This window comes from Artibeus jamaicensis, unplaced genomic scaffold, assembly GCF_021234435.1.
Source record: "Artibeus jamaicensis isolate MK-2021 breed Jamaican fruit bat unplaced genomic scaffold, CSHL_Jam_final contig_490, whole genome shotgun sequence".
Lineage (NCBI taxonomy): Eukaryota > Metazoa > Chordata > Mammalia > Chiroptera > Phyllostomidae > Artibeus > Artibeus jamaicensis.
In genome coordinates, this window is record NW_026521861.1 from 5,928,440 (window position 1) to 5,955,118 (window position 26,679).

Below are 26,679 nucleotides of genomic sequence, written 5' to 3' on the forward strand. Positions count from 1 at the left end.
CAAATTAATAAAAATAAAGACAAAAGAGATGACTTAGGAGACAAAAAGAAAAACATTAAAATTGCACAATAAATCCATGAGTTCCATCTCAGGGAAACATAATTAGTATATTAATAGTTAGCATTAATATGAGAATCTGGGGAATTTATTAAAAGAAAATAAATAAGTTGGAAAAGGAAAAGATAAGTGTACCATGTTTAAACAATATATAAATTCCTCTATTTAACTTGATGTTATATATTTGAAAATCTATAAAATATTTATATAGTTATAAATATTTATAAATGAAACATATATTTCTAGGAAAACAGATATTAAATCAAAATATAATAAAGGAGAACTTGAAAAACTTACCAGAATAATGAGGAAAGATTATTAAAAGTTAACTATTACTCCTTCTTCCCTACCTCCCCCTCTATGAAAAAGGCTCCAGTGCCCTCCATGCTGTTGCAAAGAGTAGAAGCTCCTTCTTTCTTTCTGCTGCATAGAATTCTATTGTGTGAATGTACCATAATTTTTGATCCATTCATTTACTGATGGGCACCTAGGCTGCTTCCAACTCTTGGCTATTGTAAATTGTGTTGCTATGAACATTGGCGTGCATAGGTTCTTTTCGATTGATGTTTCAGGGTTCTTAGGGAGAAAGCAGTGGAATTGCTGGGTCAAAAGGCAGGTCCATTTTTAGTTTTCTGAGAAAATTCCATACTGTTTCCCACAGTGGTTGTACCAGTCTGCAATCCCACCAACAATGGATTAGGGTCCCCTCTGGAAAGCATTATGCTGAGTGAAATAAGCCAGGGGTTGAAAGACAAATACCATATGATCTCACCTTTAAAAGGAAGCTAAACAACAAAACAAACAAGCAAGCAAAATAAAAACAAAGACACTGAAATAGAAAACAGGGCGACAGAGACTAGAGGGGAGAGGGGAGGGAATTTCAGGGGGGAAAAGGGGAAGGATTTACAGGAACTAGTATAAAGGACACATGGACAACAACTAAGGGGGGTGGAAATGGGAGGGAGGTGGGGAGCACTGGGGGGGGTGGGCTGGGATGGGAGTAAAAGACAGAAAACTGTACTTGAACAATAATTAAATTTAAAAAAATTTTAAAGGCTCTAATGCAAGGCTGTTTGGGTAGTGATTTAAATACAAACATTGGTGAGTGTGCATGTGTGAAAAGTGAATTATAGCGAATGTTGGTCAATTCTATGAACCATAGAAATACTGATGTTTAGAGTTAGGAAGCTCTAGAATGCTTTAAAACAACCTCACAATTTTTCACCAGTCCCTTCCATAATCTGTTGTGAACTCCTTGCATTATTTCTGATGTTATAACTTAGTCCATTTCTATTGTTTGATATCCCAATCACATCTATCTCATATCAACATGTTTCTCTCCTTTGGGGAAACATTCAGGTTCAACAACTTTAAGTTACAATAATAGGTGAGTCTGGTTTAAATACAAACCTAGAGGCCAGAGCACAGAAATTCAATGTTCTGCTTGGATCCCAAAGCACCTCCAGTGTGCAATGTTCAGTTGTAACACCCTGGGGAAGGGGCTGCGTGTGTGATTAAAGAATGTGCTGAGCAACCAATCTGCCTCCAGACACAAAAGTCATATGGACCAAAAAGTGTTACTCCACCATGCCTTCTTTCCAAGCTAGCAAATGGACACAGATTGCAAAAGAATGATTATACCCATTTCTGCCAAGTGTGTAAGAACACAAGCACTTGAATAACTTTGCCAGTAGGAGTATATTCAGTGTAACTAGTCTAGAGAACAATAATTCGCAATACTTTGCATGAACCTTTGGGAGATTCCTCATTACATTCAAAGCAGTGAAATTGCTAGGTCAAAGGATTTTATCCCAGTTATCATACATAATAATAACACATCATAAAGAATCCAATGTCCAATAATGGGGGCATTGAAAGCATTTGTTAATAAATATATTAAATATTGTCACATACTGAACTAATGAGGTAGATTCATATTTAATGACACAGAAGTATGATTAGTACACACTAATATTAGAAAACAGAGATCAAATGTATCATGATTAAACTAGCTATCTATTTACATCTGTACATATAGAAATAAAGAAGCAAACATATACAAATTATCTTAGGGTGCTAGAATTACAGTGGATATAAATATGCTCTTTTTTCTAGCATTTAAAATGTGAATGTTACTATGAAAATCAGAAGAGTGTTTTAAAAAGGCATTCCGATTTTAATAACAAAAATAAAATTATCCATGAATAAGATAAAAAAACATTGTGCCACACATATGGAAACGCACACAGGTCTGAATCCCAAATTCCCTAGGAAGGCTGAATTAACAGCCACACACCACTGCCATTCCTCTGGGTTCTTAAACAGAGCCATCGTTTGACTCTCAGCACATGCGCTCTGGGGTCTTCTTCCACCACTTCCTCTGGTTTATATGACCATATTTATATGCCTCTTCATGTATCTGCACCTCTGCTCCCCTGTCCCATTCCATTCCCAGCATGGTTGCTCATATATTGCTACACCCAAGTATTTGTGTTTCCCTCTAATATTGTCAGGTGGTAAGCATTCCCACAGCCTATGGCCTTGGAGATAGGCCCTTTCTGTTGTCCTAACCTCCCAATAGCCTTGGATATGTCTGACATATGGGGTACATGTTTTTACCGCTGAGTTGCCCTAAGCTGTTTCCTGAACACAAATTACACAGACCTTGGATGTCCAACCTGAAGCTAATGTAACTTGCGTTTCAATACTGAGGGCTTCTACAAGCTCATAGCATTGATCACTTTTATTCCAGTGACTAGTTCTGCCCATTCTCTGGGCTGGCACCGTTGACATGAGGAGTGCTTCTCTGCTTTGGATGCACAGTTGAAGGGGTTCACTCTGTGGGTGAGTTTGTTCCCTTAAAGCCCCAGGCTGGATGCATCACCAGTGCCCTTACACACAGCACACTCTAAACATTGTTGGAAGCCTGGAACAGAGTTTCTCCCTTTAAGGCAATGGATGCCCTGCTGGGTAGGCAGGCAGCATTGCTCTGGATCTCTGTCAGCTCCTGGGTAGGTCCTTCAATGACTAGGAACTACCCCACCTGCCTCTACGGAAACCATTCAAGTCTGCTCTAGGAATTGTCTGGCTCCACCACCCAGATCATGTTCCTCCACCTTTAAAGATTCTATTTACTTCACTTTTTGTCCCCATAGTACATTTATCCTATCTTCCTTTCTAGTTCCTTTAGACACTTTGGGAAGAACTGTCTTCCAGGGTCAGCTTTTCCCTGAGAAGTGGACCCCAGCTAACCATACAATAGCCAGCATAGTCAGTATCTTGCTCTCTCCATCCCATCTTTCCCCGTGTGTAGGATGCCAGCTTCCTGAGTGTTTGGAGGGAGACTGTGACACAGCCTTTTGGAAATCACTGAACCCAGGGTCTTTGGGGACTGCACTCAATTTTACACTGGCTGCCTGGCTGCCCTGCTTGCCCTCAGTCCATCCATCTCATGCTGAGGACCCTCACAGATTTCACTGGGGTGAGAAGAATACTTCCTGTTGTCAGAAGTCACCACCCTTTCCTTCCACAGCGGCTAGAGGTATCGAGTAGGAGAATACAAAAGGACAGCAAGATAGGGTAAAGTCCATATTCTCAGGAATAGAAACTGAAAAAGGGAAATGCAGACTCAGGCACATACACACAATTACAGAGAGATTCTTTACCCCCAAACCATGGGATCACATCAGTGCTGAGATTCTCACTTCCCTACTCCCCCTGCCAGACAGCATACAGGTAGACTTGTCTACTAATTAGGCAACCACATGAATTGCGGGGAGGGCAGAGGCAGGGCCAGTGTATGGTTATCTACCCCCGTTAGCAGCTCAATCTCCTTCCTGCACATCCTTCTCAGGATTTTTATGCATTCTTAGAATGTTTAATTTTCAAAATTACTTCAGTTCCAAGCCAGTCTCTCCATCTCTCCTACATAGTACCTCTGGTGTGTGTTTCTTTCCCACTGATCTATGAAATTTAGCCCCTTTCCTAAATATCTCTGCACACACACACACACACACACACACACACACACACACACCCCAATACCTATGTGCACAATACATCTACAGGTATTGCTGTGGTGTGGTTAATGATTTGGAAGAAGAATTACGTCTCCAGAGCTTGGCACTTTACGGAGGAATCCATGTTATACGTCAGAGCAGGAAAATGACTTTAAACATTCTCTAGCAATTTTCAGTCATTCCCACCTCCTTCTTGGCTTTTTTTTCCCCTCTAGCCACACCATTTGGCTTTGGCAAAGCAAAACAACTTCTCTAAATACATTATGTGGAACAATTCTGTTCTCCATGGCCCTTATCTCCAAACTTAGATGTGATTCTGCTCCCCTTTGCATGTGCAAAAATTCTTTTATATCATCAAAGTGGGGAAAAGTAGTTGAAAATTGGGCTCTGGATACCAGGAGGCTGATTCTCCACTAGTGTAAAATTTGGGCTAAGCTACTTCACAACTCCCTGCTTCAATTCCTTTATATATAAAATGTGGCTAATGTCACCATTGAATCATGGGGTTTCATGAACCCCACGTTCATGAGGTAACACAGGAAAGGTGTTTGCCAGGTGCCTGGCACAGAGTAAACTCTCCAGTGTTGGCCTGAGGCAGGTCACACAGGAGTTCTCACCCCTTCGCCAGCATCAGCCACAGCAAGAAGTGTATAGTGTGTGGATATATCATTGCCAATGATATTAGTTACTGCAAGTGTCTCCCATGGAAGAAAAACAAAGCTTGAGTACATTGTTTTTTCTCCACTCAACCTAGCCAATTGATGACCATCTACTGAGCACCTATGCACATACGATGGTGGCATTAACCTAACTCTGGCCCCTTGTGTGTCACAGAACCCGTCCCCTGCCAGGTTCCACCTGATCCTTGGACCACACCACACACTACTATTTCTGTCACTTGATCTAAGATAATAGCCATGACTTCATTGGTCTGATGTGCTGTTCATCATTGCTTAATGTGCACAAAATAAGTGGCACGAACTAACATTTTAAATGTGTCTACACATGTCTCAACGATGAAAATTACCTGCATTTAAAGCAGAATCACAAGACTTGAATTACTGTCCCACAATATTGCCCAACATACTCTTTTTGTAATTTTTAATTATAGCTGACATTCAGTACGATTTAATACTAGTTTCGGGTGTACAGTTTAGAGGTTAGATGACTATATAATTTATAAAGTGTTCTCCCCAATAAATCTGCTACCCACCTGACACCACAGTTATCATGATATTATTGACTCTATTCCCTATGTTGTATTTTACATCCCCATGACTATTTGTAACTACCAATCTGTGCTTCTTGATTCTTTCACCTTTTTCTGCCCAGCCTCCCAAATCCCCCTCCTCTCTTTGGCCAATATACGGGTATCCTTGACATTCGCCCTTGAATAAGTCATTTAAACACTAACCCCCATCTGACTCATTTGGTCCACTTCACAGGCCTCTATAAAAAGTGAAGGGAGGAAATGTGTATGAAAGCATTTGGTGAACTGTAAGGCACTGCATAGTGGATGGTGTTCATTTTCAGTAGATGTCCAACAACTCTTTGCTGCTGCTGATGGTATGTGTAGATTTAGCTTCAACAACCAGGAAGCTGGCTTTTCAAAGGGAAGAGAGCGTCCTTCAGCTGGTGACACACTGGCATCCCTACCATAGTGGCACTGACTATGACTTTCAATGTCGCCCACAGAGTCCAAGTAAGTGAATGAAACCTGCAACTGTTCTTTTTTTCTTCTCTTGACATGTTTTTTTCAGTCACACAGCCTCACCTCTATTTTTCCTACAGATTATCTTCATGCCATCAGTATCAAGAAGACAGGATCCCAAAGTCAGTATTAGGCAGTGAGGTCCCCACGGATAAAAAAACTTGACCCCACTCAGCACAGCCTATACCTGCAGTCACAGCACAGCCCTTGCATTCTCTGCCAGTCCAAGGACTGCTGTGGCTTTGCACAGCTCTCTAAGGCCAGCAGTTCTCAATCCCGGCTGCACATTAGAATCACGTGGGGGAAATATTTAAAAACACTGCCCTGGACCCCATCCCAAATCAATTTAATTAGGATCTCTGGGTGGACAGGGGGCTCAGGCATCAGTTTAAATTAAAAGCTCCTTAAACAGGAAGGCAGCCCTAGGAACCACCACTTTAGGTTAACCATGACCAGATGGTAAGACTGCACCTACTGAGCACGGACAGAAGTAGAAATAAAATCTAATTAATAAGCCTCACTTGGCTAAATCCTATTTTAGAAATGAAACCAAACCAGAAATGAAACAAAAACAAGAAAAGCACAATATCAACAACCTTATGAAGTAGTCTTTTTGTTTCCTTTACAAGATTTTGTTAAATTGTAGATACATGGTCCTCGCCATGGAACCTATAGGAATCAGTCTCCTGGGACCACAAAATTTGCATTTCAACATGCTCCCTAGAGTATCTAAGTCCACATAACTTTAGGACCACCACTCCTCTATGCGATTACATTAATTAGAGAAATGTACAATCTTTTTTTTTTTGACAGTGTAAACCTTTTGCAGTTCTCCACTCTAGCTGTACAAGAAGAAATGACCTGTGCAAGCTTTAAAATATAAGCACCCAAATTCTACCCCAGGTATCCAGGTGTGAGCCCTGCATTGCTGATTTTTTTAAACCTTCATATAGGCCCTGGCTGGTGTAGCTCACTGGGTTGAGCACAGGCTGTGAACCAAAGGGTCACCGGTTGGATTCCCATTCGGGGCACATGCCTGGGTTGCAGGCCAGGTCCCCAATAGGGGGTGTATGAGAAGCAACCAAACATTGATATTTCTCTCCCTCTCTTTCTCCTTCCCTTCCCCTCTGTCTAAAAATAAATATATAAAATCTTAAAAAAGAAAAGATTCAAGCAGGATTTGTGGATGAAAGGGGGGCCACATACTAAAGCTAACGAGCTCAGGGGTGACCTGCCTTGGAGGACTTACAAACTCAGAGAACTAAAGGGATGACATAGGATGGTCTGAAACTAAAACTTCCTAACTAAAGGTGAGCCATGGTGGGGAGTCATGTCCCAGGCTGATATCTTCCTTGAGAAAGGTCAGTCTTTATGTTAACCGAGCCTGTCCATTGTCTTTTTGCATCTATGATAACGTACCTGGGGAATGTCAGAAGAATCCCTTTTTCCAGACCCCTCAGGACACAACCTCCCATCACAGCACGAGAGGAGACCACAGAAGCCCTCGTTCTCATCGTGCTCTCCTGAATACCATCTCTACCCACTATAAATGTTCATTGGTACCTATCCAGTAACCACCAATGTGGAAGAAGTATCAATCTGTTTTACTTTCTACCCAATCCCAGAGATTTCCCTGCTTTGCTTTCTTTCTACCACTTCCCTAATTGATCACCAATGGATCTCATGCTACCCCCTTACCAGTTCCCCTTTGATATCGGTGTATAAAATAAGTGATAAAACTGCCACTCTCCTGAGCATTTTCTCATTTCCTTGAGATTCTGCTTCCGGGCAATTTTCATCAGTTTGGCTCAAATAAACTCATAAAAATTCTTACGTGTTTGGACATTTCTTACATCAACGCAATGCACAGCAAGATAGTGAGTCTCTACTGCAATAGCAATGCCATTGGGCAGTAAAAAGAAGAAAGAAATGCAAGGACTATATTGCTATCGTATCTTTTCTTTGGCCAAGTGCAATAACTCCTGTTGGATGGCCCAAACACACTTCAGAATCAACTTTGCTGAACCTGAATTTGTGATCTTCCCCCAAATGGGTCCTGTTCTGGAGTCTCCTCTTCTCTGTGTCAATTCTCTTTAGACTGAGGAAAAAAAAGAAAGTCCCCTTTTCAAAAACTTGCCTTTTGCATAGAAGGGAACACACATTTAGAAAGTGTTTAAAGCAGAGAGCACTAGAATGTTCATTATTCAAAGCTGGAACTAAAGACCCTGAGGCATTATTAAACAAATTGATGAACACTGTGGCTGGATTTAGAGTAAAGAAAATGCTGTGGGAACTGAAATTCACTGGTTCTTCATCTGAAGGTCTTATAAGTAAAGACCCAGGAAGACGCTTCATGGGTTTTCATGTAAAGGCAATAGTATTTACATCTCAAAAGCCCAAGACTACATACAGCCTTCTTAGTTACGCTGGCCACTGGGGACTCAGAGAATGACCACAGGATGAAATGCAACTTCATTCTGTCTACTAAAAAGAGAGGAGCTCACCCCGCTGGGTGCTATGCATGGTGAGGCACTTATTACAGCCCGAACAAATGGAAACCCAAGCCAATTACCACCTCAACTGCCTGGTTGGCTTTGCAGCGGGACTTGGGGGCACACAGATGGAGAGTTGGTTCTTGCCTGCGATCATGATTTAACATGGAAAAATAAGTTTTTTCTGTAAGTGTTAAAGGCAGGATAAAGCCTCCAGGCCAGGCTACTTTATTCCCACTGTGTGTGTGTGTGTGTGTGTGTGTGTGTGTGTGTGTGTGTGTGTGTGTTGGGGGAGCTACTGGAACTGAGTATTCAGGGGACAGAAGTGTAAGAAGTGTTCTTATGTCAAGACCACATTCTTTTAGGTGACAAAAAAAGAAAAATAAAAGCCACCTGCCACTCACAGAGGAAAAGCAATCAGGTCTCCTCCTTGCTTTCCTCTTATTTTTTAAATTTTATTTTATTTAAACTAAATTACATAACATTTAATTCTTTGCCATCACTATTTATATTCCCTATACCCTATTCTACCTTTAACTACCCACCTAACTCGCCCCCTCTTCGCGATCACCATACCATTGTCCCGGTCCATGAGTTCTTTTTATTGAAGTCCTCCCCAAACTAAAAGAACTAACACATTCATCCAGTCAGAAGGAAAACAGCAATGAATCCCCATCTCTCCCAAGTCTGTGATTGGCTTCAAAACACTGTCATCAGTCATCCTAATAAGCACTTAAAAAGTAAATCAAAGGCTATTAAAACAATTTTGACATTGAGCTTGCCCCCACAAGCAAATCATACACTACCAGAATTTACAGCATTTACTGAGGTGAAGGGAGATACTGAATTTTAAAATCAAATTTATTAACTCGTTTCTTATCCTGTTTGCTGTCCTCCTTCCTCCCCTTGGGATGGTGATGAACTAAGATTTCCGGATCCTGTAATAACCTGCTAACCTCCTAGTTAAGATTCACATCGTTATCCAAGCTGTTTTGAATGCCAGTAGGGTGATTTATAAGCATGTGCTAGCAAAAAGCCATAGAACACTTCTCCTAAGGGGTCCAGGGCTGTTTGATCAACATTTATACTCACGGTGCAGGAGAGTGAAATAATACTGTATGTCACTCCCTCCACAATCAAAATTCTGGGGAGTTGAACCAAGTAGGACAGTGAAATAGATGGGGACAGATGACGGCCACACCGTCATTAATAAGCGGGATAAGCTGGATAAGGCAGTTATGGTCTCCAGACCTCAGTTTCCTCAGCTGTGAAAGGTATGGGTTGAACTAGACAACTTTGAGGATCCCTTCCTAAAATGCAGCCCTGGCTGGTATAGCTCAGTGGATTGAACACGGACCTGCAAACTAAAAGATCTCGGTTTGATTCCCCACCGTCAGGGCACATGCCTGGGTTGCAGGCCAGTTCCCAGCAAGGGATGCACCAGAAGCAACCACACATTGCTATTTCTCTCCTTCCCTTCCCTTCTAAAGATAAATAAATAAAATTTAAAAAATAAAACATAATCCTAGCACACAATTAGCTCACTGGCCAGCACAACTTTAATCAGCTATGCCAAGGCTTATATGAAGGGCTAGTGCAGGACCGGATTGTCTCCCCTCCAAGTTAAGTGGGACAGACGTGTCCCCCCTCAGGCTGGCCAAGCCAATGTCTGATCTTTAGTTCCCCCCTCAACACATGCTCACGAATGCTCTTGGATTCAAACTTTCTTCAGCTCTTTGCTTAGTTTCAGACTGATGGTGATGTCAGCTGGCAGTGGTGGGCTGCACCCAGGCCAAGCCCACAGATGAACAGAGTGGGACTGTGCTGAGGACAGGACGCCAGCCTCTGCAGAGGGACATGTCAGCTTTTAATTAAGCAGGAACCTGGTGGCTGCTTATCGGCAGCCCAGACCTGCCTCTGACAACTCCTTCTGGATATTTCAAACACAGCTCAAAATCAACCTTTCTGAAACTGATCTTGTGACAGCGTCTAAATGTGTCCTGTTCCAGAGTTTCCTCTCTCAACAAATTATCTACCCTGTCAGGCACTCCAGCACCTAGCCTATACCCTTGACACCCCCTTTTAATTTGTCTGGTTGATCCCCAAGTCTTACTTTTGACCCCCTGAGCATTTCTTCAATAGGAACACACCATTGCAATTCCCACCAATAAGACTTTAAACCTCTGATTTGCTGCGCTGGTCTCCAACATGATTTGGCAGCATTTTATCTCGGACTTTTGGAAATGTGTATCTGTCCACTTCTTTCCCACCCCACCAGACTCCACTTCCATCCATCCTTCCTCCCTCCCTGTCTTCCCCACCAGCACGGCCTCATTCACACCCCTCTCCATTCCAGTCACACTGGAGGTCCCAGTTCTTCCTCTTGCCAGATTCTTCCCTGCATGCACCCACACCTCTGAGAGAAGTCCCTGCCCCCTTCCTTCCTACCCCAGCTCACCTGGTCAATTTCTACAAGCCTCGTCTTCATTATTTTCTCAGAAAATCTTCCCTGCCCCCCACCCCCGTGTAATTAGAATCCTCTAATCATGCATCTTTGGAAGCACAAGTATCCACACACCTCAGTACTTAACTGTGAATATTTAAAAAAAAATCAGTGGTGTCTCTGCTAACTTCACGTGAGCAGAAGCCACTTCCGAGTTTGCTTACCAGTTTGTGTCCGGGGTCTGGTGCATCAGAGGCACTCACACTGGTTTACAGAGTGAATGAAGTGGGCAGTTCCTGGTGGCAACAGCTTTTATTGATATATTTATTTATTTTCTCATCACACCACCAGTCATTCTAGGCCCAGCTCTTTGCTTCTGGCCTTATGATTCTCCCCACGAGAGCTCTCTTGAACACAAAATCGCCTGCACCCGTCCCTTCACAAACCAGTGTCCAGTTTTCCAAAATGTTCCTGTTTTCTGTCACTCGTAAATGGTGCCACTAAGGAAAGCAGCCCATTAAAAAGCACTCTGGGGCACACTGAAGTCTGTTTCTCTCATGTCCTGCTTTAGACCAGGGAGCTGAGATCCTTCTCTTTATCAACTGAACCTGTTCATCTCTCTGTCTGAACTGTTGCCTAAGCATCTCCCCTCAGTCCCCAACTCCCTAATCCCTCTCTAGATGTTCCCTGTGACTCTCACCTGCATTTATTTCTTCTTTCTCTGAATCCTTACTAGGCTTATTGGCTTGATTACACCCCACCTGTGTACACTGGCATATCCACCCCATCACTCAAACCACACCCTCTTTCCTGCCTCAGAGCCTGGAGCCACAGGGCTACTACCTCTGCTCGCCTCTGTCTGCCTTCACTTCTCACCTGGCCAACATGTCGTGTTCTCAGGCAAGTTTCCCCTGACTGCTCAACCTAAAGGAAGTCTTCCTGCTGTTCCCTCCCAGAGTCTCACTGGTTTTCCCTTCCAAATATGCCTTAGCCCACTGGGCAGTGAATTTTGTGTTTTCCTCTTTCACACATGTCTTCCTCAGTAAATTTGAAGCCTCTTGGGGACAGCTATTACCATGACAAATGGTACTAAAACCTTGCAGAGTCTCTGGTATATAGTGAGCGCTCAGTAAATATTACTGGATGTGGAATTATTTCAACTAATAAATGGGTGCATTGTTTTAGTCTCTGAATTATAGCTCTAAATATCTCGAAGGCAGGGATCATATTTCTTGGTTGTTTTGTACGCACCGTAGTGCTAAGTTAGCAGTTAGGTTAGGCCAGGCTTTGTCAGTTCTGACACTACTTACCCGTGTGTACAATAATTCTTTGCTGTCTGGAATTGCCCTATGCACTGATGGCTTTCAGCAGCAAGCCTGACCTCCACCCAGTAGATGTCAGCAGCAACCCCGCCCTCAGCCAAAATTACCATAAATGTCTCCAGACATTGCCAAATATCTTCTGTGGGGAAATCCACCCTCAATACCCCATTGGCTTAGGTGTGGAACTCGATCAATGTTGATGAATGAATTGCAAGCCAGCTTGGTAATGTCTGGGTTCTGTAGGGTCTCTCAGACTCTTAGAGAAATGGCTCCACTGAGGTTAAGGAAGAGAACAAATACTTTAAAACACCTGACAGCTCCTGTGAGTATTGCTTAGTTCAAGTGCTAGAAACTGAAGCCAAACTGGCTGGGAGCCTATGCTAACTTCTCCTGCAGTAATTGTCTTCCAAATAGCTGCAGCTCATTTAAACATCCTTGGAACACTAGGTGAAGTTCTATCTTGTTTTCTATTCCCTGAATTCACCAATTAAGTTTTCATCATCATAACTATTTTTTTTGTCTTCCTGTCCACTACACCCTCCTGTGGGGGAAGAACCTGCATCTGTGTTAGTGCAGCACTTTCTGCCAGACACAAGAGCGCCTGAGCAAGGTGGCTTCTTAATAATAGATATTTGGTTGGACTCTGCTATTGACTGTGCACTCTCCCATACAACATCTCACCAGCAGTGGGAGAGAGGAGAAAGAGAGCGATAGGAGGGGGAAAGAGAGAGAGAGAGAATGAGAATGAACAGTGTATGCAGTGATCTAAAATCCCACCGGAGTAAAAAGCAAATACCAATTACCTCCTTACCAGATATTTCAACATTGAGACTGAGATGCAGGGAAAAGATATCAGGCTGAAAAAAGTTTGCTACTTAATTTTAGTGGTAAGTAAAAATTATAATAACTATGTATGGTATCAGATGGGTACTGGACTTACCAGGTGATCACTTCATAAGATATACAAATGTCTAATCACTATGTTGTACACCTGAAACTAGCTGAAATATAATTTTTTAAAAAAGAACTAACAGGAGCTTTCATAATTACTTCCTTGGACACTGTATAACATAGAATGAATTTTAATGCCCCCGATAATCATGACCTCTTAAACAGCTCTTTGTAAAGAGGGCACAGTGTGATAGCAATGTCCTTTCCAACTGGGGGAAGTTAAATATTTGCTAAATCTCACAAAGTACTGGTGTAACATACTTAAGTCCAGGTCTTTGGATTTTGAATCTTACATACTTTCCACCCTGATCCCACTGACTCTTAAAAGGAACCAACCTAATCCAGACCCCCCATCTCCTATGCTACCAGTTGTGGTCATTTTTTCTTTCTTACTCTTGAATGTGGTCTGCCTGGACAAGAGTATTTTCTGGGGTCTCTAACCAGGAGGAGCACGTGAGGATTCCTGGGGAAATATGGGTACATTGCTTCATTAAGTGCTTGGCTGGCTTCTGGTTGAGGTGTGTGTGACCCACAATGCCATCAAGCATGAAGTGAATAAACAGTAAATTCCCTGAGCTACTCGGTTCAGGGAATGCATAATGGTGTTACACAGTAAATGTCACGAGACTTCACAAAAGCAGAGTATGTATGATTTTATCTGGCACATCTAGCAAATAAAATAAACTAAAATTCTGTTAGAGTAGAAGTAACAGAATATGAGTTGAATGACCATGTCTAGTCCTTAGCAGGCTCCACTGATGTGACAGACACCAATCTCCTGAAATAAGGAAGATGGGGCTGAGGGTGACTTTTTCTGGATCTCTTGGTAAAGATACCAACCTAGAAAATCCTCTCATCCTCCTGACCTATTTGTATGTCCTTTATCCGACTCTTCTACTTGACTGAAGGATGTTGATGTCCTGGCAGTTTACAGCAATCATTTGCCTTGCAAATCAGTACACTGGAGGCCGGTTGAGGAGGGATGGGAGCCTTCATCTCATACTCAACCTTGGAAGTGTGGCATCTATAGCACTAGCACCTCAGTAGAAACTATACAGATTCAGGAGAAACTATAAGAAACTATAAACCCTCTGTCTGGTTCCCGGGAAGCAGGGAAGCAGGCTGACATTCCTCCTCTTCCTGTTGCAAATTCAATCTGAGATGTGCTTCTTTCTGTCTACACTGGCTGGGTTTCCAGAATCAGTCTCTTAAGTGTCCTACCTCATACAATCCAAGCACCTTACTCCCACTAGGGAAGTCTAAGAAATTGCTTTCCTGTGTGCTATATCTTATACAGAGTTGAGAAATCCCCCCTGATCTGCTGAACTTCTGAAATCCCAGAAGTTGAAAACACTATGAAATATATAAAAAGGTCAAGAATCTGAAAATGCCACTGGTAAATGGACAGTCTTATTGAGCAGACAACTCTCCTCGGGTGGTGAGCATTAGAGCTTAAGAAAGATTGAAAGGGATAAGTTATTTTGGGCACTTTAATTTTGAGCCAAGGACAAGTTTTGATTTCCTTGGAGCATTTTCCATATGTCACGTGCTCAGTAAACTACCACTGAGCACTAACGTAGAACCTCAACCCAGTAAGAAATTACAGGGTCGCCTGGCTAGGGATGGGGGTGGAGGGGTAAGACTAGGCAGCTTCAGCTCCATGTGAAGCCTCCAGCAGGTCTGGCTACCTGGACAAATCCCCAGTTCCCCTTTGCAGAACTTGTACTAGTAAACAAACAACACACACAGGTAAAACTATATGAACAGAAAGTCGAAGCAGAAAGAGATCATCAAAAATAGAATTATTCAAAGACTTTTTATAGGCTTTGTTTCGTAAAGCAGTTTCAGATTCATAGCAGAAGTAAGTGGGAATGTAGAGTTTGTATATTACTCTGGCCCCCAAACACACATGGTGTTCCCCACTGCCCACATACACACCAGTGTGGTGAATTTGTTATAATAAATGCACTGCATTGACACTTCAGTCATCGCTCAAAGTCCTCAGGTCCCATCAGGGCTCATTCTTGGTGCTGCACATCCTATAGGCTTTGACAAATGTATGTAATGGCGTGTATTCACCATCGGAGTATATTACAGAATAGTTTCACTGCCCTACATATCCTCAATGTTTTACCTATTCCTCACGCCCTCACCCCTCCAACCCAAACCCTGGACACTACTGATTCCTTTATAGTCTTCATAGTTTTACCCTTTCAAGACTGTCATATCGCCTTTTCAGATTGGCTTCTTTCACTTAGTAATATGCATTGAAGATTTCCCCATGTGTTTTTATGGTTTGATACCTCATTTCTTTTCAGTGCTAAATAACACTTCATTGTCTGGATATCCCACAGTTTATTTATCTATTCACCCACTAAAGCCCATCATGGTCGAACCAACAATTTTGCAGTTATAAGTGAAGCTAATATAAAACATCCACGTGTAGATTTTTTCTGTGGATATGTTTTCAATTTATCTGGGTAAATAGCGAGGAGTAAGATGGCTGGATCCTCTGGTAAGACTATGTCTAGTTTTGCAAGAACTGGCCAAACTGCCTTCCCCAGGGCTGTACCATTTGTACCCCCACCAGCAATGCAGGAGAGGTCCAGCTATACCACATCCTCACTAGTGCTGTGCTTTTCCAGTGTTTTGGATTCTAGCCATTCTAACAAGTGTGGGGTGTAATATTATGTTTTAATTTGCATTTCCCTTATATGCTGTTGCACATTTTTATATGCTTATTTTCCATCTCCATATCTCCTTTGATGAGGTGCTTGTTCATACTTCTTGCCCATTTTTTAAGTGAGCTATTTTCTTACTGTTGGGTTTTAAGCGTGATTTGTACATTTTGGATCACAATCCTCTATCAGATGAGCCTTTTAATCATTCTTTCTCTCAGTCTGTGTCTCATTTTCTCACTCTTTTGAAAAAGGCTCTTTAAACGATCGTCTGCTTTTTCATTTTAAACAACTTGTTCTAGTGAGAAATGTATGATGACACAGGTGTATGATCAATTGCTCAATGATCGAAAAAAATCTTTAGCCTAACAGATATAATAAAAATGACCACTATGGTAAAAAAAAAAAGTCAACAATCAAAATTTCCATGAAATACTGCTGCTAGGTATCCCCTGAGCAACCAATGACTAGGAACCCCCTGTTCAGCTTTTAAAATGTTTACACTTAACTAAACTTTGTTTTGGTTTTGCATGTTCAGGTAACATGACTGTAATGCAAATTCACTGTGTTCCCTATAAGAACAGACAAGCAAAATGCATTCCTTGTGCAACTTTCATAAGCACCCAGGGCTTTATAAATCTCTGTTCTGCTTCTAGCCAACGTCAGATATTCTCACCTATGCAATGTAATAATTCTTTTACTCATTCAGGAGATAAATTTGTACTAAAGAAAGGCATACTTTCTAAAGCATAGCTACTTCAAAAAATATGGTTAAAATTACACTTTTACTCTTTGAGCCTATCTTAAATACAATATCCTATATAATATATCCTATAGAATATACAGAGTAGGGCAACAGTAAACTGTTCACAGTTGTGAGTACATGAACAGTTTATTCTTGTATTATTATTTATTAATTATTATATTACTTTCCATAGGAACAACTGTAAACCTAGTTTTGCCCCACCTTGTCTGCACTAAAAATATCCTTTTGCAAGCATTGAGTCCTCATTATATTACACTATCAAACTCTGGCAGTGTTGAAGCATGCAGAGCCTCACAATTCTGGACGCATACTTGTCTTCTATACTGCTTTCCATTTGGGAACACAAAGGTCCCTTCCTCTCTCCTGTCTTCCTCTACAGCCAGAGCAGCTTCAGATTTCTCCCAGGGCTCAAGGCTGGCTAGCCAGGTTTCATACTGCCCCCTCTGCATGATCAGTTTTCCCCAAAAGACCACTCACACTCCACTTCTGGGCTCCTGATGGGACCACCATCCCACTGAAGTGGCTATCCCGACAGCAAAAACTTGACACCCAAATTGCACCAGTCCTGGCTTAGCATGGAATTGGTTTGAAATACAGATGCTAAAAAGCATCCTTTCTTAATGGTCCCAAGCTCCTTACTGATATGTTACCCACTGAGAGCCCAAGACAAGAGCCTGAGTTTCTCCAATCCTGAAGAGTGACCCCCCCCCCGACCCACAGTTGCCTCTATTTGACAGTTGCTTGAGAGAAGTAAGAATGTTTCAGGCTAGACAATTAGTTTTTCCTTTTACGTCTAGAAAACCTGAAATGTTTATGCAGCATTTCAAACATAATTGCTTCAAGTCTATTTCTGTTTGATAAAATTGTTCCTTCCCATCAGAACGACACAATAGAAAACGGCTGTCCTATATCTGAGGGGGTAATACTGGAGCTCAAGGCACAGTGGGTTCCATGGGGAAGTGAAGCCAATGTTTTTGTTAAGATTTTCTTGATGAAAAGGAGCTGCAGTTACAGGTGTATCAGGCTCTGTTAATAGCTGGGTACCTGGAAATTTGGGCACAAACGGAATGTTTTATAAAAACACACTGCCACATCTCTGCCACAAAACGGATTCTAAAATAAAACACTCTGAAAGTGAAAAGTGACTATTTCAAAGAAAACAAAACAGTAACCTTCTTGCGGGCAAATCTCAAGGCTCATGTTATACATCTATGGAGGGCACAGCAGACAGCAAATACATTTCAACCCAGCTACAGCAGACAGTCATATGTAAACCAAGAGTGATGTTCATCACAGCATTCTTCATAGGAATACAAAAATAAAATCAATGTAAATTTTAATCAGGGAATTTAATGTTTCTAAGATAAAAATACTAAAGTAGATCCATTCAATATGCTATTGAAAATGTTAGGTAGTCATTAAGAATGGGTATTTTAAAAAAATGTTTGGTGTTCATGGAATAGAAAACTCTACAGAGTCAGAGAACTGATTTTTAATGCTGGCTTCCTCCTTCCTGGCCATTTAATACTAAACAAAGTCATTTCACCTTTCTGAGCCTTCCTTGAATGTCTCATCTGAAAAGTGGGGATTTACAAAAGTAATTACCAAAGAGGTAATTTTGACAATGGAATGAGATGATCTGTGCGACCTGCTACAAAAAAATGATAGTTACCTTTTACTGGGCACTCACTACTACTATTGGCTTGAACCATTCTGTAGTTCAAAAATGGTCAAAAATTAGAACCTCATATGGTTACAATTAATGTAATAAAACATTGGGAAAGAAGACCGGATATACAAGCAGACTAAAAATCTCACCCAGAAGCACACATAGGCATAAACCTAACAGCCAAGTTTGAAGAAAGAGTATTAAACAATTTTACTAGCATTAACATATTAGATCAAGGGTCTCAAACCATAATCATTCTTCCAAAAATGCCTATGGGCAGCTGGGCAGCACTACTCCCGCCTGGGGGGAGGCAAAGAGGAGCAAGGGACACAAAGGCTGCCCCACACTTAGGAGGCAAGTGCACAGTTTTCTCCTACCCACCCCTCATGGCTATGTCTTCTCCCTTTTGTGTTTTTTCTTAGTAAATGAACTTCTATTTGTCAAGTGTTTTTCTTCAGTGAGTATGTGTGTGTGTACATTCTCTTTTATAGGAAAAGAAAACAATTGGCTTTTACTTGCAGTTACATGCAATTAAAGAATACTATTAAAGGATGCATATAGAAAGCATTGACTGCTGAGCTGACACATTCGCCATCCCTAGGAAAGGCACTGGCTCCCACAGGGGAGAGCGCAATGGCGCCCCCTGTGTCACCCTGTCTCCATGAATCCGCTTCAGTGGGGAAGAGCTGCTTCGTGTTTGAGGGTGGCTTCCTCTTAGAAGAGGGACCTGAGAGGGGATTATGTGGAAGACCAGAAGAGAATACAGTTTTCCAGAACAAAAGGTTTCTAAAATCGTCTCAATTGTTCATCCTTCTTCCATCTGCTTTTCATTATCCATGATATGCACATCTCTGTGTAATTGCTAATGAAAAAAATTCAAACAATAAAAAAAGTAGAAGAAAAGCCCTGGCTATTAAGTAGAATAGAAAAAGATGTGAATTGGCCCATTCGTGACAACTGAGATCCACAGAGACAGGGCTTGTGTTGACTTTTCCTCCGGAGGAAAATGGCCTTATTATGAGAGAAAAGGCGCCATCTCTTTCTCCTTCTTTCCCTATCTCTTATAATGATGCCCCGCTGAGACATATCATTGCCCTAATCAGCTCTGAAAAAGCAGATCACCCAAGAAAGGCTGAACTGCAGGCTTTCTGGTTCATTTTCCTTCCATTGTTTTAGCATCCTGGGTATATGGAAAATCAAACTTTGTCACTTAAGCTGCTGTTCTTAGCTGAATTTTAGAACAGTCAGCAAGGTTTCCAGAACAAACACATGCCTCACAAACTTGCATGAGTATAATGCCTCCACATGTACACACACACACAGAATAAATGAGAATACTCAGTTGCTGAGATGCCAACCAGAAAAATAAAAATAAATGATGTACACTCACTAACATTCCCAAACTAATAATTTGGAGTAGTGTGTAAATGAATCCTTGCTCAGAGAGAAAAATAGGAAAGTCCTGTTTTGCTTAAGAAAATTAATTAATTAAACGGTTAAGACCGATTGGTTAGAAAATCACTAGGAAAGGTCACTCCTAACAGAGTCATTAAGCTTTGAGTCAACAGTCATCAGCTTACCCTGCAAAGTGGCAGGACCACTGTACCTCTGAATACATATTATTTGCAGAACCCTCTGCTGGCCGTGTCTCATTTGGCCACCAGGAATCCGTGCAGAAGCTGGTGTGTGTAGGTTTACCCACGTGTGTGTGCATTAGTGCACCTCATTAAAAATTACTGTCTCTGTATTAAAGGAAATGGCTAGCTCACAGGCATGGCACCCATATAGGAGAGCTCTACCTACATTGCAGGTGCTTGAATCAGGTACAAAATGTTTTATGGTTTGTTTTTCTTAATAGAACTGGGGGCACATCGTGGTGCTTAGAAGTCAGGACTCTTTTTGTGGGTATTTTAAATTAAATTTATTGGGATGACATTGTTTAATAAAATTATATAGGTTTCAAGTATGACATTCTATGACATATCATCTGTATAATGCACCATGTGTTCACCACCCAAAGTTGAATCTCCTTCTGTCAACCATATATACAAGTTGCGGCAGAAGTAACGCCTGCTTGAGCGTGATTGCTAGGGAAATAACATGGGTGCAATCATTTACAGATTTAACATGAACATCTCACCTAAAATGTCATATGGTGTACTTGAGTATGATATTGTTGTTACAGAATTACATGCTTATGATTATGCAATATAAAGGGGTGTTACTTGTGCCAGCACCCATATATCTGATCTCCCTTTCCCTCTGGTAACCACCACACTGCTGTCTGTGCCCATGAGGTTTTGTTTGTTTGCTTGTATTGGTTTTCATTTGCTGCTTTCAGTTTTATATACCACATATGAGTGACATCATATGGTTCTTGACTTTTGTGGGGTTTCTTTTATAAGTCACACTGATAGTTAGGTAAGGCTCCTAAGTGAAATTTCCATCAAAGGTCCAGGAAGCCTATGTCCCTTGCTTCCAACGACCTCTGCTCAACTGACATGAACCGTGCCTCTCAAAGACAGCCTGAGCGCAGCAGGGATCAGTGGAGCTTTGCCATCAGAGTCTCCTAGAGCCGAACTGTGGCGGCCATCTGTGAGGTACAGCAATGCAGATACTGTGGCCTCACATCCTCACCAATTATGGGCATGCGATTCTGGAAAAGCCACATGTTGTGGAGTAGAATCCTGAGAAAATAAATGCTGTCTGATTTCTTTCCTAATTTTGAGAAGGCTTGAAAACCCTTGCCTTGTTTTTCCTCTCCTGGCACATCCTGAGGCTTCAGTAATATTTTGGAGGATTCACTTAGATTCTACCTAGAGAATCCCAGAAATATCCTTTTTGATCTTTATCCACTGGCCACTCAGTCACTCCTTTAATTAATTTTAATGAGCCTATTTAATGGGCTGGGCACTCCAGTAGGCGAGGGACACACAAAGAAACATTGTCCTATCGTCAGAAGGTTTACAGTAGAGGCAAGACAGAAAAGTGATGAAATATATTTCACGTGATGGAGCCAGCAGCAGCTGCAAGAGCAGGGTCTCAGAACTCACTGGGGAGAGCCTGGAAGGGGGCAGGAAAAATCCATGGTAATAAGGGCAGAAAACTCTGTCTCACGGTGCCGGACTCCAGCGTAAAGTTCTCTCTCTTAAAGCTGACAGTCCCCCCAAGTGCACAAATACAGATGTTTGCCTGTTTCTGACTCCCGAACCGGAGACCCACCCGCTCATCACAGGACAGCCTCCTGCAGTTTTCTTGGCTCATGCCTTATGAATAATGGCGACTTTCAAAAATGATTTTGGTTTAAGATCAGGGATAAGTCCTTCTCATGGGGCTGTGCATGCCAGCACTCGGCCCTGGTAAATTACCTGCAGACGGCATAGTCTATCAAAATGAGCACACCACTGTTCATTTTGCCCTGCCTGCCATGCTGTTTATTAACTACCATCCATTATTTTTAAAACACTTCTGGAACCAAAGGTAAGAGCAAGGAAAGAAACAAAAGGGTGATGGGAGATAAATGCACAGGGGATCCGGGTAGCAGGTGCAAATGAGAGGAAAAATGTCTGGTGGGGAAAAATACGCAGATTCTTCCAGAGTAGTAGGAACAATCACAGGGTTCCAAGCAGCTCATAAAGCAAGACCTGGGGACGTGGACGGTCAGGCTCCGGGGGTGTTCTCATTGGGGAGCTACTGTGTCAAGCAAATCAGCTCTCCATCTGATCCCTAATTTCTGGAGCAGTGACCTGCTATGAATTCCCACCCACCACCATGCTCAGCGCTAAAAGCACACTAAGGTATTAATATACTGTACAAGGATATTATTATTTTTGAGAATTGTATGACACTTTTTGATACACCTGGAGACACCCTAAGGTTTTCAAAAACAGAGTAGAAAGCACTGCCTTGAGTAAAAATAACTTCACATTTGGCTGCTAATAGCTCCCCGGATAGTCTTCACTTTGGCATCTAATCACCCTTCCTTGAAGCAACTCACAGCACTCCTGTCACCTGTGTTATTACAGGGACCCTGCGTCGTTATTTAACTGTGTCACTGGGTGAGAAGGCAAAGGTGCATGCTGTCTTCAAGCGACAGTGATGCTGCCCCCTGGTCCCCACCACATATGTGCACGCCTGTTGACAACGTGACTGTGCTCCTTGCAGAAAATCCCACATTAGTGGGACGTGAGTGAAAACGTTAACCATCTGAAAAAGGAAAAGCAGCGTAATTCCAAAGAACCCAGACAGGTTTTGCTCTAAGGACATCTTCAACAAACACACAACATAACGTGAGCCTGTCCGCTCCGCCCTTCTTAGCATCAGCAGTACCTCCGAGGTAAAACACCACCCCCAGTGGCAATTTGGAGCTCATCTGTGCCAAAAGAGCTGCAAACTGAACCCCTTCAATAGGGGTTCGCCTCCATTTCGCAGGCAGGGCCTCCTCATTTCATAAAGTTATGGAGAAATTACTTGTAGTTGTGATTCTGAAACCAGCCTGAGACCCGGGCCTCGGCAATTTACAGCATATCAGGGATCTTTGTCATCATTAATTTTCTCCGTCCTGATTTACATGTTTTCCTTCACATTGCAAACGGATCTAAGTTTATGATTTACATGGACGTCACGACTGTGTTTCGGGAACGAGATGCAGAAGAGATTACCCCATTAATGCGGATGATAAATTTGCAGCCTTGTTAATGGAGAATACTTTAGCCATGACAAATGGCAAGACAGGAGAACATGTTCACGGAAAGCCGGACGCCCAGAAGTAAGTAATGGGCAACATCAGCAAGCCGCCCAGTCAAGCAAACCCCAGCAAAACAGCGGATCAGGAGTTCATTGATTCTATGTCTCTCACATATTCGAATTGCTTGGGTAGCTTTTAAACTACCTATATCCCAGGCTCAGGCCCAGAGACTCTGTTTTCGATGGGGCCACATTGTACTACTACTTAAGGCTCCCTGGGAGATTCTAATGGGCCCAGGATTAAGGGCCACTGAGTATGAAATATACTTAGCATATTGCCAGGCATGTGATCAATAGAATGGAAACTAAAATAAAATCAGTGCTTTATTAATTCACTATTTCATTAAAGAGATACTTATTGAGTATTCACTATGTGACAGACATTCTTCTCTACTCCCATGCTAAAAAGCAAAAAAAGAAAAAGAAAAAAAGTTGCTAAACAGTCTCCGGGAGTCCTATATCCAGGGAGTTACAGTGATATTCAGACAGTTGCATCAGGCGTGTCCCCTGCCACGCTTGGGAGGAAACCACAAAGGTCAAGTTCCAACTCCCAGCTAAAGATGTCTCACATCCACAGAGCACTTTCCAATGTGTACAGCAAGTGGACCATCAAAATATCTGGTTATCAGATATCCGTAGCAGCCTTAAGTAAAGAAAGGATTTCTGGAACACCATCTACAAATGAGGAAACTGAGGTCCACACAGGCTTTTCAGTAAACAATAGCCAGCTCTTTTCCTTTCCTTCCTTTACAATCTGAGTCTGTGTTTGTATCTCTTATAATTCAATATGTGCCAAACAACAACTGTCCTTGAACAATTAAAAAAATTTTAAAGAAAAATTAAAAAAATAGAATAAAATGTGCCAGGTAAGTTGTTTAAAATTTTTTATTTACTCTTTATAGTGACCTGCTTCATAGAATTATTATCATTCCCAGTATATGAACTGGAAATCTAAATTTAAATACGGAAGGTAACGTAGTCAAGGTAATTCTCTGGTTTCTATTATTTCAACTTACATGTGACCCTACTATGTATCTGGAGCTTCAAATACAGTTTTCCTCAACCTATGGGTTAAAACCTACAGGAGTCCTACTTGTGGGGAATTAGGTTTTCAGGGATGCTGGGCAGCTGGAGACACGGCCATTGTTCAGGATTCTCTAAACTCTGATTTCTTCCATAGATCAACTGTGGCCTTGATGATGATGAGTTTCACATAAGCCCCAGAGGAAAATCATAACTCCACTCCCTTAAAGGAAAGTATCAACCGAAAACACTGTTCTCGAAGGTACTGCAACTCTCAACTCTAATGGCCCTGCAGAAAATCGAAACAACAGACTTCGAAGATACAACAGGGCACTGTCTGACACCAACAAAATCACTGGTAGTTCTTCAGGACCACCTTGTTTTTTAATCAATTTCTGCCCTTGGTGAAAAACAATGAACACTCAATGTAATCTTAAATTAGTGCATGTGCGGTCCCTTGAATCTGAAATGCTGAATTATTATATGAAGATGACCAAAAAGGTAACATTAACTAAGCTTTGAATAGATTCAGCAACCAACTCAACAATATTTTCTCCATAAAGGTAAAGGATCCACAAGACAAGGAAAGTTGGTTTCATTTCCAGTGCCTGGGTAGAGGGGCCACTGAGTAGTAGAAAGTGTTAAATCAATGAAGAAAACAGTTCTAGGAAGTGGAGGGAAGAGGAACCAAAATCCACAACCTTGATCTGCTCTCTGTCTTTCCACAAGACATATCTCAGGGGCTTAACACACCACACACCATTCAGTTTAATGCTTGCCATTATAAATTAGATTGATACCTGCACCTTGACCTTTGCCCTGCAACAATGGGCCTTGGAATGAGAGGAATGGCCTTAATTTTCAGTCTGAATATATCCTGCAGAGTTATATCTGGAAAAGATTAGGAACACGGAATGAATTCACACCTAAGAGCAAAGGTGGTCATTTGATGTACCTCAGGCTGCCACGCTGGCCAGTGACACTCAGCTAATCAGGGGCCTCATAAAAGCAGCCATTCTCAGCTGCTCCCTGCTGCCTGGAGTATGGACAGTGGCTGACTTCACTGCCCAGCACCTGCACCCTACACACTCCCTGGTGGTTGGAGGAACGATTGTATCCTGTGCTTTGATTGCCCAGTGAATAAGTAAGCAGGATCCTTTTGAACAAGAGTCTTACATTTTTATAGATAACTCTAAAATCGACCCAAACTTAAAAAGTGGTGGGCATAAGCAGAGTCCACAGATTGACAGGTCACCTCAGCATCACAGCATGAACCTCTGACTTCTGCAGAGTTGCCGAGAAGGGGAACTCCGAGGCCAGACTTACTGTGAACACAGCAGTCAGTAGAAGCACTTGGTGACAGAAAGTCTGATTGCCAAGGCTACTAAGGCCGGGACCCACTGTGCCCTGGTAAAAGGATAGTCTCTGTGTTGCAACATTTGCTTGCTAAGTTTTTAAGAGACAGGTTGTTGGGATTGCTTTCTGCAACCCCAAAAGAGGAAATCTCCCAGGTAATGGAGGAGGAGGAGAGTTTAAATGCTAACACCCCTTGGAGGGTAGAAGTGGTAGATTTCCAACAGGGAGACTGACAATAACAAATTGAGATGGGTGATCCAGAAAGTTGGGGAATGATGGCGATACAAGTAAGAAAACTGGTATCACAAGATACTGTAGTCAAATTCTGATGTTTTCACACCCAAAATCCCCTGGTCCCACCAAAGAACAGAACTTATTTATCACCCTGTAAGCATGGCTAATCGAAATCCCCAGTTATTTCAAAGGGTATGTGTTTGGCATATTTCAATGAGAATAAACTTCCCAATTAATTTGGTTTAGACCTGGGGATGGGAAAGCCAGAGTTTTTGTGAAGTCATGTTATTTCTTTCAAACTAAGAGTCAAAGCTAAGTTCACACTGGCCTGACACAATGTTCTTATTTGAAAGGTGTGATGAAGCAGGACATTCAAAGATAAATTCTTTTCAAAAGCTCTTTTAAGTCTAAATCCCAAGAAATGCTGGCAGAAATAAATATACATTTTTTAAAGGAAAAAAAAATAAGTCCTGTGCCTTTCAGGAACTGATTGCATCCCTGGCTTCTGCAAGGTAAGAAGTGATAATCCGCTCCAATCACAGATTGTCTGAAGCCAATAAACCAAAGGTGAGGACCTGGCTAATACATCCCAGCAGGGGGAAGAAATGAAGCCGTGCTGAGGAATAACTCTTCTGCACACCATTCCCCTTCCGAAAGAGAACAGAGCTGCAAGTGCCCTCGCTTGATTTATGGCTGGACAGTATTTTGGAACCTTCACTTGAAATAAGAAAAAGCCTTTTCAAAAACTCTCTACTAATACTACTTGCATTGTTCTTGTCCTCCGATACAAAGGGCCAAGCCCCTGCCCTGATAGCCAGCTTCATTCACATGCATGACCCCCTGGCCACTGGCCACCACTCTGGTCGGTAAAGGTGTCCCATTTCCCCATGGCCAAAGTGAATTCTCTAGGGACAGCACAGTGTGCCATGCTCAGCATTGATTCTCATGGACTCAACATGGCATTTGTTTTTAAACAACACTCTAATGCAAACAGAAAGAAAAAAAAAACTACAAGGCACTAAGACAAAATAAATTCCTCTCCTCCACTTCACCATCAATCACGGAAGCAGCATTGTAGGCATGCAGCACAACGCGGTGACTTACGTGCTGACACCAAATTAATATCCATCACCTCCTTGATGTGCAGTGACAATAAATGAGAGCAAAACCCTGACATTTGAGTAAACTACTGTCTGTTCACCTTTTATTACC

The 26,679-nt window shown here is 42.0% G+C and overlaps 1 protein-coding gene across 9 annotated transcripts in view; it reads right to left on the minus strand.

Annotated features, from left to right (window-relative positions):
• Window positions 1-26,679, minus strand: part of SORCS1 (sortilin related VPS10 domain containing receptor 1) — a 485,244-nt gene that overhangs the window by 261,907 nt on the left and 196,658 nt on the right. The window contains exon 1 of one of the 9 annotated variants that reach the window (XM_053668607.1): window positions 10,947-10,976. The exons of the other annotated variants lie outside the window; for them this stretch is intronic. Coding sequence (XP_053524582.1) covers window positions 10,947-10,972 — 26 coding nt within the window. The 5' untranslated portion in view covers window positions 10,973-10,976. Of the gene's footprint in view, window positions 1-10,946; window positions 10,977-26,679 lie in introns of those variants that run through there. 9 annotated transcript variants of the gene reach the window in all.